At 46.1% G+C, this 14,956-nt stretch overlaps 1 protein-coding gene and 1 long non-coding RNA gene across 2 annotated transcripts in view; one reads left to right on the top strand and one right to left on the bottom strand.

Annotated features, from left to right (window-relative positions):
- ELAPOR2 (endosome-lysosome associated apoptosis and autophagy regulator family member 2) overlaps positions 1-12,182 on the bottom strand; it is a 96,198-nt gene extending 84,016 nt beyond the window's left edge. The window contains exon 1 of the mRNA XM_063396998.1: positions 11,403-12,182. Within this exon, the coding sequence (XP_063253068.1) occupies positions 11,403-11,972 (570 nt within the window). The 5' untranslated portion in view covers positions 11,973-12,182. The remainder of the gene's footprint in view (positions 1-11,402) is intronic.
- On the top strand, positions 10,034-14,479 carry LOC134550365 (uncharacterized). The gene is made up of 3 exons (XR_010080316.1): positions 10,034-11,046; positions 13,437-13,574; positions 13,859-14,479. It is a non-coding gene; the product is annotated as an uncharacterized LOC134550365 (long non-coding RNA).
- The last annotated feature ends 477 nt before the right edge of the window (positions 14,480-14,956 follow it).

A 14,956-nucleotide genomic window follows, 5' to 3' on the forward strand; every position in this document is an offset into this window, starting at 1 on the left:
CACCAGGCTACAGAAAGACTGTGAACTGTTTCCTTCTCCATTCCTCCCATTCATTGTTTTTCAGTGGATGTTTTGCTGCCAATATCATTCAGCATTTTACTTGTTTGCTGACCAGATGGCTGAGTATTTTCAAACAGGGAAAAAAAATAAAACGGCCCCATAGCAAATAAGACTTTTTTTCTTTGCAAATTTTAGCCAAATCTTTATCAATATTCAAGTTTGGAAATGCTATATGTTTTTATGAATATTCCATTTTGAGGGCAAAAAAAGAGACAAAATAGAGACTGATGACACCTGTAACACTAGAGGGACATCATGCTTGGGAGGTTTAGCTTGGCAATTTCTGCCTGACTTGTAATCACTCATTCCAGGATAGGACCAGCCCTTTGTGAGCACTTAACTACCTTATGTGAAATAACCCTGTTCATTGAACAAAGCAGGATCTTAAATCACAGCCTGACAAGAAAAATATGCAACACTGTACACTTATGAGCAAGCCTCATCCAGTGTTGCCCTCCTGGGTTGTCTCCAAGCCCACAGAGTCCATTCCCACTGCCGGAATAACTAATAAATAAAACCAAGGAGAAACTAGCAGCCCAAGGCAGCCTGGGCTAAGTAAATGGTGGAGAAAACACATCTTAGATTTAACTTGGCCATCAGCTGCATTCAGCTTCTGGACTCTTTTCTGTGTCTGTGCTGCTAACTCCACTTAAAATGATCTCCAGTAGCAGGGTCTAGCCAAGCCTTGCTTAGTGCACAGTTCTCCTGAAGTCCAGATTTAGGGCTAAGGAAGATTCTTGAGGCAGCTACAAATCCATATTTTTTAGCATTTCTAGCAGCTAGAGAGTGCCTGGAGCTGCAAGATTCCCTCTTGCACCCAACCAAGGCCTGGTGAGGGATGAGCTTGGCGTGACAGCAGCAGGCTGAGCTTTGTCCATAGCCCCATTAAACCCTTTTCCAGGGGCAGGGTAATTTGTTATCACAAGGGCTGCGTCAGTCAAATCAATCAGCAGTGACTCATCAGCCCCTGGAAAGGCAGGAGGGAGAGATCAGAGTTTTGCTCAGGCACAGCTCCTCAGCTGTCCCTTGCTGCTGATTGTGCCTGTGAGATAAGAGCCAGCCCAGGACACAAAGAAAGAAATGCATTCAGAGCTGGTTTACCTGCCTGGGCAATGCAGCCAGCCTGTAACCACACACATGGGAAGCCACTAAAACATCATGCAGCTGCCTTTTTGCAGTGGGAAATTAAACACAGATACAAGGTCTAGCCCATTTGAGAAATTACAAGCTAATTGTTACAGGCAAGCTTAAATGTGTGTGAGGAGAGATAGATGGATAGACAGATAGACAGGCATAGGTATATCCTGCATGTATAATACAGAAATTTACCCTGGCATTAGCCTGGTGTTAATTATTCCCTGGATAGGAAGGGACTCTGCTGTGTGATAATGCACCTTTGGTAGGAGGCTGCTACAAGGCAAAGCAATAAAAACTCTTGGCTCACAAACAGCTCTCCACAACTAAGGACCAAGACTGTGCTCCTGCTGCGTTTCCCTTCTAATTCAGCAGTTCAGAGGCAAAGATTTAGCTCCTTTCTCCAGTATAATTAGGTCACTGCAGAGATATCCCAGCCTTATCAAAACACCCTCACCCCTGCAGTTTACAGAGTGCTGCAAGGCAACCTTGTAGTTAATGCAACTCACAGTGGAGACAGATTCCACTGATGGGTCTTATTTTACTTCAGGTAACTAAAAGCTGAGCATCTACCTGGCAAAAGCCAGCATCCCTCTGTATGTAGCCAGTGGAAGAAAATGGGCACATTCAGAAGAAAAATCATTTTCAGGATGATAATATTAATCTTGAGTGGTGATTGTCTCTGCTAGATACTTTAGGTCAAGCTAGGTGCCTATGTTGAACAATTAAAAGCAAGGTAAGTTCTTTTGATGGTAGAAATGCTGGTTCTGCCCTGTGTTACTTCCACACCATCAGGATCTCATGCTTGGATTATTCATGGATCACTGGAGCAAGGTCTCTTCACAATGATTTTCTGCTGTCCTTAAGAACCATCAGGGTGCTACGTGCTTTCCTAACAAACATTAAGTACCCAGTTATCATCCCATGACAAAACTGCCTCTACTCATCTTTTCTGCCTAACTGCAGGAGTCCTGTGGGGTTCATCCAGAGCTTCCACTGCAGTGTCCCAGTGCCAGCTGCCATCCATGCCAATCCATGCCAATCCATGTCAATCCATGCCAATCCCTGCCAGGGAGCACACTGACAGCTCAGGGACCACAGCTCTTTGAGTCTGCCCTGTTCAGCAGGCTAGAGACTGCCTATGAGAGTAGGTCATTGCCCCAGTAATTTATTTTTATTTCTAGTATGTGTGGTGCCCAATGAGGTGCTCCTGGGTCTTCCCATCATGCTACCTACAGTGTAAATGCTAAATTTAAATAATGTCAAAGTTTGTTAATCAAATTGTACTTTCAGTAACAGTCACATAAAGCCTCCCAAAACCTTGAGTCAGGCATCATTGCTTCCACCCCATCAAATTCATATAACCTATTTAAGTGCCACAGGACCTTAAAACACTGTGCAACTTAGCTCCACTTCATTTAACTTTACAGATTTTCAGAGTTCACATTTTCAACTCTTTTCTTCAATACTGAGGAGCTAACTTAACTTTTTTTTTCTCCCACCTTTTTCAATGGAAGCTGTGATTCCTGCATGAGCACATGATGAGGCTTTAAGGAAACCTTTTTCCCTTGTTTAGCAAAGCAGTTCAAGAGATTTGCAGGTCAGTATCACGACAGGCAGTGCAGCAAACCAGCTGGGTTCTTTTGGATTTTTTTAATTTAAAAGTGCAAAGCAATGCAACTGCTTTGCAATGACTTTTCAGAAGAGCCAGCAAACATTTAAGTGGAGTTTGCTTTGAGTGCTGTTAGAAATACTGCAAAACAAATAGATACAGGAATTGATTGTTATGCCTCCTCTTAGCTGGGGTGAGTGGGAGTGTGATCATTGATCTCAGCTATTTCAGCAGCAGTTCAGGGCTCAGTGTTGAACTGTTTGGGACAGTGCATCCCTGAAAGGATGGCTTTGACTCTGACAGGATGAATTCCTTTGGTGCAGGATAGAGCAACACCTCTGGAGCTACTGCCTCACTGTGCATAGGCTAACACAGAGAACAGTGGGCTTCCAGCTGGAAAAAGGGGAATTCAGAGCTCTGGTGTATCCTATATTCAGCATCAACACCAAGCATGAATTGACAGTCATCCTGTGAGATATTCTGGAAGAGGAGGGAGCTGGCCTGGGTTCAGCTGTTACTTGAACAGCTCCAGGGGAGAGCCACTCTCCTGCTGATCAGGACACTTGACATTCATCACAAGGCAAGACAAGCCCATCAGCAGGTCTGAAGGGCAGGTGCTTGTGAGGAAGGTGCAGCATGATAAGCTGAATTGTTTCCCACTCCAATTCTGTCGTGCAGCCTTTCCCCAGCATCCCTGAGACGAACATCAGCTCATAGTTCCTCCATGCAAGCATGAATCCTGCCATAAAGAAGTCTGGTTACAACCCCCTTTCTTTCCTTCCAAGAGAAGCCTGAATTTTTTAAAAATTGGATTAAATAAGAACAAACAATGAGAGAAGAAAAGAATTGTCTTGGGAAATCTTTCTTTTCCTCATTTGCTTCAGGGAAGCACAGAGCTGGAGATAAAAAGCAGCTTACCAGAAACAAGCAGCATTTGATCAGCACTGTTGACCTGCCAGCAGGAGGGAGCCATGGATATAAAAGCCTGGGAAAAATCAGCAGTCATCCATTTCTGCTGTATGCCTCTCAAAAGACACAGCACCACCCCTTGTGTGTATAAAACAGGACTGGCCTGTGTGAAGGTCTTGCTTTAAGAAACTTCAGAGAGCAAGTACAAAATCAGAAGGATTTCACACACCACAGGAAACACCATGGGGAATTAACACTTGAAGAGTCAACAGCTCAGGTCTGAATCACCTTTACCCTTCAGTTTGCTGCTAGCAGTCACCACCTTGTGCACTTCAGTTCTCTGTGACTGTACAATCAATTTAGACACTGATTTCTCTACTATTAAATGTGTACTGTATTTTATCAAGCCAGCAGCAATTATGTTAATGGCATCTTCAGGTTTTGCACTTCCCATCGCTCCTCCCTCTGGCTTAGTTATCTAATACATTTGAATTTTCTGACCATATTCATTACATTAAAAACACCTCTAAGCATGTTTAGGTCAGTTCCACCCTCAGAGGGAAAGTTCACCCTCTCCCTAAAGCAGGGGTTTTTCATCAAATTGGATTATAAGATTAGCACTGGTAACCCACATTGGTGATTATAATACAGAAAATAGCTCTTTTGACTGGGTCTACCCTGCTAACTAGAAGAGGGCGAGGGATCTGCCCATTCTCATGGACTGGCTCATCTTGTTTACAGGAATATCTTCTCCTGATGCTCCTGTTCTTGGCAGGGTGGGCATAGCCTTATAACCAATACCAAACACCCTGAGCCACTTTGCTGTGGATTATACCTGGAAAATATTTGTACCTCTAAGCTGGAACAAAATCTAACCAAATGAAAACTGAGCTACCCAGCATTTTCACCATCAGGTAACAGTTCCTGTCATTTTTTATAGGTACTTTCCAATAGTCTTCAAGTATCACCATAAATCACCTCTGTAGTGAGTTGTATTTCTTGACCACAAAACACCAACAGGCAAGAGAGGTTAATCCCATATCAACGTGATGAGTGATTTGTCTTCTCTTTGTAGCAGTAAAAACTCAATGGCAAAGAAATTTTCTATTTGGGAATACACCATCATCTGGAATTTTTTTTTTCATTGAAAACATGTCTTGCAGCCAGCAAAAACCTTTCCTCACAGGGACAGAACTTGCATCTCTTAAGTCAAAACACAACAGAGAGCAACAATCTAGTTCTTTCACACCTTTAACACACAGCTCTTGTTTTCTTCTTCCTACATTAGGAAATACATTGTCATTATTTGAGTGCAAATCCAGTTCTAGCTCTAGCCCACCAAAACTTTGTTTAAATAAAAGAAGAGCAGACTTGTGCCCTTGAACAGGTCCCAAAGCCACCTGTACCATTCCTATCACCTCAAAATCTAAACACTGACTGAGTCATCTCTGCCAATCTCCCAGTAAACCCTCACGCTTTTCTTTTGTTTGGTTTGGGGGTTTTTTGTTGTGTTTTTTTTCCCTTTGGGCTGGTGAGTTTGCAGCCACATCAGCGTTAGTTGTGACTCAGCACAGTGCCAGGATCATCAGCACCAACACAGAGAGCAGGGGCTCAGCTGCACGTGTCGTCCTAGGTCATCTCAAATCAGCTCTGAGCCCACGTCCCAAGTGCACAGCGATTACTGTCTGCCACTGTTTATCAAAGAGAGTATCACAATGCTTGTGAAACAAGCACATTATGAGCCTTAGATAATGCTTTGTAATTGAAAGGGGCTTGCTTGTTTGTTTGCTTTAGAAGTTCGTTGTTAAATTAAAAAACAAAAAGGAGAGCTTATCTATTCCTCTCCTTCAAAACCAGAGGGGTTTGTTTTCAAAAGATTGAAAACCAAAATGTTCCCAGTACCAGCAATCAAAATCCAAACATGTTTTCAGATCCTGGGTAAGACCTAAGCTATTACCAAGGGGTAGTGAGTGGGACACTCTTTTCCAGGTGGGTATAAGAGTTAGGGAAGACATGGCCATGCTGGATAACAACATGGGACCTTCACAGCAGCAGCCCCTAGAAAAACCTTGGCACCATCTGGGAGACATGTGGGACCCGTTCCCAAACACTGCTTCTTTCCTATCTCAAGTATGAGGCATTCAAGGCTACTTTTAACCAACCCTTATCTGTTCTTCTCTAATTTATTTTTTAACCTAATTGATGCTTCCAACTTCCTTCAGCAGGTGTTGACAGCAACCAACCACAGGACACAGGGAAGGCTGAAGTGATGGCACCTCCCTGCTGCCCACAGCCTGAGCCCTGCAGGTCTGGGAGCCCCTGGCTCTGCCCCACAGTGGCTGCAGTCAGTGGGAGCCCTGCCAACACCTCCACTGAGCACAGGGTCAGGCTCACAGAAAGTGATTCCAGCTTTTCTCTTCAAGTGATTCCAGCATTTCTGACCCAGGTCATCACCTGGCATAAAGCAACACACAGTGCTGCCAAAGCCTTCCCTGCCAACACCTGGTGGAAAACGTGGCCTGGATGAGGCAGCTGACAGCTCAAATCCCTGCAAAAACACATCCTGCCCCTGCCTGGCTGGCAGTCCTGACTCCACGACGCATGGATGTGTCAGGAATCCCAGCCCAATTCCCATTCTCACTCAACCTCAACCAATGAAGAAAAAGAGAAAATAAAATTATGGCCTTCTTTATAAATGATAAAACTCACCCTGAATGAGCCAGTGATATTTGATGGTGGGAGAAATGCAATCTTGTGTTGGTTTAATGGCTACTACTCTTCTGTGTTTATGGTCTGTTACAGCAGTTTCCACTATGACTAATTCTCTTATCCTTGAATCATTACAACCATGGCTCACTATCCAGTTTTTATGCCAGCATCTGTCTTCCTTCCCAGATTTTCCTTTCTGACACCTCACCAGTCTCTCCTGTGCTTCCCCCACCTTGGTCTGCTCTGTGCTTTCTGCTGTGGTGCCTGTGTTTTAGCATCTGTCTCCTCACCTTTTGTGCACGTGTTTCCACTCCATCCACTTCATTGCCAGCTGTTTTATAGCCTGTTTTTTGCTCATCTTCCCTCATCTTTATGACCCTTCATCACCATGGAAAATGGAAGCTGTACATTTCTCCTTCCCCCTCAAAGACAAACTTCATGCAGCAAGATGTGAAAGAAATGAAATGGTCTGTGTAGGAATCTTTCCACAGCCTCTTCTGCTGCCTATGAATCGTTCACAGATTGTGTCTAACATCTTTCAAGGTGATTAGAAATCAGGGAATACAACATTGGATCATCCCAGCAGCTGGTATAGGTAGCACCTGCTCTGTTGCCAAAATAGCAGATGCAGATGCTTCAGAGAAAGGGACAGCAAGGGAACCAACTTAGAAGGAGAATTCCTTTCTAGATGAGCTAATCCCTTCAGAGATTTTAAAGCCTAAAGAAAAAGACTAAATGAATCTCAGAGATCAAATAGTTGTATTTGATCAACCCAAAGGCTGTTGATGGTTACATAAAATAAAAAAATATTACCTTTAACAATAAAAACATTTAGCCTTTCATGTGCACAAAAATCTTTTTTATTTCTACCTTATCCTATAGATTTGCATCTCATTAATTTTCTCCATCCCATGCATTAATGCATGTTCTTTTTCTTGCTCTGTCAAGTTACCCCCTCCTTACCTAGCCAGCCCCACCCTTTGCTGTGATCACCGTGTGCTCATTAACCAGCTGTAGAACAAACACAGCGTTCACGGTTCCTGAGTACTAATGATAGGGCACAAAACCACTCTGACAGGTTTTATTCTTTTCTTTTCCTTTTAATCACCCACCCAAATTGTTTCACCATCAGCACATGCACTGCCTCTACCGAGCCTTCTGCAATGACTCCAAACCCCTTCCCAAGCAGGTACAGTTCACTTACAACACAAGAGTGTTTGAGATATTCAGATTCCTGCCAGCAGACATCCCTGTTACTCCTGCCATGTGTACGTGGTGACAGGAGTGCTGCCTTACATAACATCTTTCCAAGACTGACACTTCTCCTCTCCATCCTTTACATGCAAAGACAGAATTTCACCTTGCTGCCCACGCTGCTCAGCTCAGTACCTACTATCCTGATTTAACGTACTAATATACTTAAAATACTTCACACTTAGCTCAGATTTTTTAACCTTTTCTCATCATGAAATTGGCACTATTTCAACAAACCAAATCCACCTTACTTGACCTAAGTTCAAGTTCATGCTTCCCCCTTATTCTAAGACTTCTTTGCCTTTGCCTTGCAAGTGATTTAATAAAAGACTCTTTCATTTTCCAAGAACGTTTCTTATATTGTTTTTGTCTGTTCCACAAGCATTCTAGCAGAGTAGAGCAAAAATACATTCCCTTAAAGAAAGCATTTAACATTACCCTTTAATTTACCTGTATACTGAAACAGCAGGTAAACCATGCAATCTATCAGAATCACATTTATTATCAATGTCAGAGGCATGTCTCAATCTGCATTAATAACTGAGTCGAACAGGAGTAGGAAAGAAAACATCTTTGCCAGCAGGATACTCTGTATCTCTCTTTCAAAGCAATTTGGCTGAATGGGAATTAAAAGAAGACCCACTCAGTGAGTTCATTTTTTATTATTATTATTGCAAAAAACAAACAGGGAAAGGAAAGATGAAATTAAGAAAGGATCCGTTTAGGCTGAGAATTAAATGTCCTAAAAGCAAAATCTGCTCAGATTTGGGTGACTCTCTAAGGGGAAGCTGCAAAAGACCCATTCAGTTGCAAAGTTTAAAAAATAAAAAGTACCAAACACTGGAACATAAGATGTAACAAGCATTGTCCCTGCAGCAGCAAGGGGACTGGCATGAATATCTCATTATTTCCATCATAACAGCTTAATGTGCATTTAATGGCAGTGAAAAGCATAGGTGTCATCAATTCCACTCAAAGTCATAATTTATGCAACACATGAAACATTTGCATGAGTACCCTGATCATCATTGGCATAGCAGAAAGAATTCACCAAGCCCTTATTCTTCCACCACTGTCCTAATTCAAGCTGCCAAGTCACCAGAGGCACAGGGTACAGCAGTGGGTCTCCCCAGGTTCTGTACCCCAGAGATCCCCCAGCCATCCAAGCTGAGCCTGCCTCCATCTCTTGCAGATGCACAAATCACCTCTAAATTTGCTGCTGGCATTGGAGAGCTCAGGGGGTCTCAGGATGTGAATGAACATCACATCCTGGACTGAACACTTTTGTGCCAGAAGCTTATGGCTGTAATTTACTCCAAAAACTCACAGGAACATTCATTCAAGCTGCCTGTACCTTTGGTTTGCAGCACAAACACAGCCCTCCTAAATCCAGTGTGCTGAGCTACTACAGTCCCTGACGAATCAAGTCAATGACAAAAAGGTTTCTTGAAAGTGACATTGCTTGACATTATTATTTTACTATCTATGTAATCAGAGCACTAAGGAGCCTCAGGCACAGCCAGAGATCCCACTGCTCCAAATGTTGTGCCAGCACAGAAATCTCACAAACCAGCAGATATCAGCATTTGTCATAAGTGAGGGAACAAAAAAACCCAAGTTGTCAAGGAAGGAGTGGGGAAAGTGCTGCTAAAGAAGGATCCCCTATAGGTTGAAAATGAACTACCTGTCAGTACATTAAGCCTTGTGCTTCTCAGACCTTTTGGGTATAAAACAAAAGACATTTACCAAGTCTTTAAAGGACTGCAATACCCTCTGACAGGCTGTGCTTTCTTATGGCACAACTTCATCCCTGTCTGAGTCTGCCCAAATCAGAGTCAATCTCATTGGGAACTGATGTGTTTTTAATGGCAATACACCCAGGTCACTAAAACCGGACTGAATTAGGGCAAATGGCAAAGTTTGAGACAAAACCATTATCTTCTGTTCTTCCCTTTTTTAAAGCAGTTCATCTGCTATCCTGCTCCTTTGCAAGCTCCTTTTTTCCCCCCTCTATCTCCATCCAGACATGTCTGTAATCACATTTCCTGAGACACACACACCAGCACAAGTAACACACAGCTTTTTAACCATGTGAGGGAGGGCTGTCTCTGTTTCAAAGAGCATTCAAGTCAAGAAAAACAGCGTTGTTAGCCTCTCTGAAAAGAAAGCAAAAGCACCCAGGTCCAGATCCAAGGGGGTACAGGAGCAGGGTTCCAGAGAGAATTTGTACACCTAAAGCCCAATGCAAGATGCTCAAAATACCAGCTCTACACTTTTGGTACCACTGCACAGGTTCATCTCTCAGCTTTAACCATCTGTAGAGGTTCATTTTTTTTGAAGCAAAGACTTTAGGATGAAAACAGCTCTAAAAGTACCTGTTCCCCTTCACTAGCTGAAAAGGGAGATAGGTAATTTAAAGCAGGTGGCTGCATAAATTCCCCTCTCTGAAAATGAATAACATTTAGGAAAAACATGCCCTGAGAATGCTCAGCATTTAGGAGAAACATGCCCAAAGCAGACACTGATTTGCCAGACATCACTCCCTGCTGCAAGATTTCCCACGCTAGACTAGCACCGAGCTCTGCTACTTGGAAGACAACAAGGAAATTTCATAGGCAAAGAGAGAATATTCCCCAGGTCAGAAATGCTCTCTTTAATCACAGGAAGGAGACTTGGTCTTCTGCACCCCCAGCTGAGGAGGTCCCACACTGCAGAAGCTTCCAAGCATGGACCAGGACCCTTCACCAGCCGAGTGCTCCCACCTGGCTGCAGGCACCCACCCCGAACCCACTCCGAGAATGTGCAAATTCCTTCTTGCTAAACGGTGCAGCTGCAGGAGGTGACGTGGGGCAGCTCTGGTCCCAGAGCATCCTCGGACAGAAGGAAGGGGACTGACTCTTGTTAACCCACTTACAGTTTCTGCTTGCCTGAGCAGAGCCCCGGCCACCTAGACCTGTTTGGGATGGTGATACCCAGCCTCCTCGCCTCTACTGCTGGCTTAAAACACATGAAAGACCCACTTGCTCTTTAACAGCAGCAGAGAGGGTTTCCCTGAATGTAGGGGCAAGGCAGGAAACCCTGGGAAATAGCTGCTTGAAGCCCAGGTCCCTTCCCCGGAAAATCTCGGGGTCGCATCCCCGTCCTGCCGCCTCAGCCCCGCATCCCGCACATCTTGTGGAGCGTCCCTGCTCCGAACACACCGCCTCCCTCCAGGTTCGGGTTCTGACAGCAGCAGAGAGCCAGAAAGTTTCTGTCCCCGTGTCACACGCACGGCTCAGCCGCGGACACACGGAGCTGACACCGGGAGGGCGGGACAGCTTCACACAGCATCCCTCCCTCGCTCTGCACCTTTGCGCTGATTCAACACGGTAATTAGAAAAACAGCGAGGCCGGCCGAGCCCCCTTCCTTTGCAGGGGGACTCTGCTAATTCCATGCCCCGAAGGGAGCAGCGATGAGCACGGCCGAGGGCAGCGGGGAGCGCGGTTCGCGGCCACGGGAGCCGCTCCACTCGTGATGGGGAGGCTCGGCCGCCCCGGGGCCCCCGCCCGCACGGCGGAGGAGGCTCCTTCCCCGCGGGTCTGACCCCTCTGCCAGCCCACGGACAGCTCTGGGGCAGCCAGCAACACCTCCTTGCTGGGATGCCACCCTCCTCCCGAGCCAGCGCGTACCCCCCACCCGCCCTTACGGATGGGGAGAACCCAAAGAGAAGGAGGAAAATCTCACCTCTTCGCAGGGCGGCAGCTGCAGGGCGGCCGCCTGCCAGCCCAGCAGCCAGCAGCACAGCCAGGCGCTGCCCGGGTAGCCCCGCTCCGCTCCGGCCCGCCGCATCCTCAGCATCCTCAGCAGCATCATCTCCCTCCTCCCCCGCCGCGGAGCGCCCGCGCACCCCTTCCCGGGGCCGGGGGTGCTGCTGGGGATCACCGCCCCCCGCTCCTGCCGGACACCTCCGAGCCCCGGCCGCGGGCTGCCCCTGGCCCTGCGCCGCGCCTGCAGCCGGGCATAACCCCGGGGCTGTCGGACACCGCGGCCCCGCCGGCCGCCCGCCCCGGCAGCCGGCACCGCCAGAGCCGGGAGGAGGGGCCGCCAGCGGGGAGGAGGAGGAGCGGCGGGGGGAGGAAGGCTGGCAGCGCAGGCGCACGCTGCCGAGGCTGCTCCGGCTCCGGCGTGGCGAGGGGAGCGCGGAGCACCCTCCGGCTGCATCCTCCATCCTTCCATCTCAGCGGCCCCAAAACCTCCGCGGCGGCGGCGAAACCCGCAGGCACCGCCGGCAGCTGCTGGGGGGCTCGGCGGCATACCCGCCTGGACCCTCTGGTTTCGATGGGCACCGGGACGGGAGCGGCGCTGTGGGGTGGAATCCCTCCTTCCCCAGCCCCGCCGTGGGTGCTGGCCTGTATCCCCCGCCTCTCCCGCCTGGGTGCTGGCACCTCTCTCCCTATGGGGTGCCTGCACCCATCTCGCTGCTCCTCGCACGCTGAGGGTGCCCCGTGTCCCCCCTCAGGGCGGGATCCCACCGGGCAGGATGCGCGCTCAGCCCATGGCCAGAGCAGGCAACGACCTGCTCAGTGAGACGGGAAAGCTGCTTATTCGTGGCCTGACCCAAATTACTCTTATCCCCCAGAATTATGCACATTTCTCCCTCGGTGGTTGTCTTTCAGTCTGAATTTTGTCTCCTGTTCCCCAGCAATGTCCAACTCCTCATTCCTAGTGAAGTGTGTGACTCCCCCAGGCACCGATTGTCCTCTGCCTCCCTGGCATCTCTGGGCTTGCAGCTCACTTTTCCTGCTCCCTCCTGAGTCTTCTTTTCTGCCTCCTCCTACCTAGCAAACCCCAGCACAGGGCTTCCCATGGCTAGCACAAGATGTTCCTGTCCTTATTGATCCACTTTTCAGACTCCAGTACAGAGCCCTTTTGCTTCTTTTTTTTTTTTTTTTTTTTTTTTCTTTTTTTTTTTTTTCTTTTTTTTTTTTTCTTTTATTTCAATTCATGGAGTGGCGTTTTTTCAGTAATTTTACTGCAGTTCTTGCTCACCATGATTCAGGTTTGACTCTGCTTTTATTCACATCCTGGAAGAGATGTGAGGTATAAGGGCAGAGTCAGATCTTTTTGTCATGCAAGTCCTCTGTCCGTCCCTGGCTGGTGTCATTGCTGTGACCGTATGCTAACACAAAAAATGGTTCAATTTGCTCATTTTATGTCATTTGAGACCCTTGCTGGGGCAGTCAGGAAGGGAGCTCAGTGATGCTCTGCTAATGGAGACAAGTTTGCAATTTCCCTTTGTTCTTGCAGAGAGCCTTGCTCTGATTTTAGCTCCAGCTGGAGGAAGGAAAGTGGGTTATGGTGCTTCCATCAAAGCCCCATCGCTCACCAGGGTGCCAAACAAAGCACCTTGTGTAATCAGTTACGTGAAAAAAATCAAATTATCTTTCCAGAAGAAGTGGAAAACAGGATAGAAGCCCTGCTGCTGCTTTATGTTTTGTGCTTCTGCACTGGGTAGGTGACAAGGTTGGTCCCAAGGATTTCTTGCTCACCTTAACTGCAGGATAAAATCCAGTGTCTCAGGAGCACTGATTTTAGCTGGAGCAGCATTTCTCTTCACCTTTGGTAAAATAAAACACACAAAACTGCAGGCACTCGCAGGATGCAGCAAGGGACTTGCTCTGAAAGTATATGGGAAAAAATATATTGGTGGGATACAGCATGCATTTCATGAAAATGGGTACAAGGTCAACCTGCAGAAAAGTGCACTTCTTGTTCTAGGTGCTGACCTCGAGTAAGAATTCAGAGTGGGAAGCAGATCTGGGGGGCTGCTGGCAGAATTCTCTGCAGTGTGGAGTTGCTGCTGCTGATTCCCAGGGACCCTCCAGGAGGCAATGAGGCCAGCAGGAGTCAGTTCAGGTGAGCAGAACTTCCATACAGCACAGGGATGGGTGAGAAAATGGAGTATCAGTGTGCTTTGTCAGCTGCTCTGTCACCCTTTTGCATCACTAAATTATTTAATCTTAAAACTCAGAGAGGGGTGAAGTCAATTTACAAATAAAAGGCTACATACTGTTTTTCAGGACTAACTGTGTTACCAAAGCTTTTTTACTGTCCTCTGTGGGACTTGCTGTCTTCCTAGCAAGAACAATCACTAGGATCTGAGATTATTTTTTTTGTCTTATGTTTCCAAATGACACCAGGTCCAGAAATTACCCAGTCTTTAAAAGCAATATCATCACTTTGGTTGCTGTGCTATTTGAAGAGGATCTGAAATGCCTGTGATTTTAAATCCTGAAGAGCTTACCTGAAAGCAGGATGGCAGAAATTCTGCAGTGCATAGTAAGAATGTGGTCAGCAGAAAATAAAAAGTATACTGTTTAAAAAATTAATGAGTTCAGATTGACATGAACAAATGAAGTAGAGGAAAGCAGTGTGGGATTTGAGACATATTGTGTAATGTTATTATAAAAAAAAGTAGCACCTATGTATAAGGTAGCAGAGATAAAGGAGATTTAAATCTAGTAAGAACAGATAGCAGGGCATGAAACAGAGTTTTGAGATCTGTATCTGAAATATTTTGAGTCAAGTGAGGAGATACAAAACTAATTCAGAAGATTTATGCAATCTCACTTATGAACAATTGCCCAGCTCAACTGCGTTAAAGTACAAAAGAAAAAGAAAGGAAAAAACCAAAGTAGTGAGTAATAATTCATACTGTAATGTGTTTCAAGCTACATCTCCCCTATTGCCTGAATTTTATTGTGCATCAGCCTGGTATAAGTTAAAGAGGTAAAAGTATACCTTTATACTGCTATCCTAAGTTGTGCCCAGAAAAAAACCAGCAGCTTGCAGGCACTTAGATCTGTAAACAGTTCTTCCTGTCACCATCAAGATGCTGAAAGTTAATCATGGACTTTAATGTTTGCAAAGCTCAAGCCATAGGTTTCCCCGGTAGCCACTGAGCTGGGGCAGGGAAAGAGCCATATGTCACTGGTGTTAATGACACCAAGTGAAAGGGACAATTAGATGGCTGCCAGCTCCTGTTTGGATGGCAGCAATTAGTAACTCCACTTGGGATTAGTCAGGTCTGTAGGCTGGCAGTGGCTTTCGTGGGAATACATCACACTGTCAATGAAGCTCTTAACCCTTTTCTGCTCTGCCTGTTTCTGGTGAAATCGCCTAAAAAACCTTGCCTGCACACACATTTCACTGCAACTTTTGGAAAAGCTAACCAACATAAAGCAATTTCATGGAGTTTCTCCACTAAAACTCATTTTCTAACATTGCTGACTGTCCAT

This window comes from Prinia subflava, chromosome 4 (genome assembly GCF_021018805.1).
Source record: "Prinia subflava isolate CZ2003 ecotype Zambia chromosome 4, Cam_Psub_1.2, whole genome shotgun sequence".
NCBI classification, from domain to species: domain Eukaryota; kingdom Metazoa; phylum Chordata; class Aves; order Passeriformes; family Cisticolidae; genus Prinia; species Prinia subflava.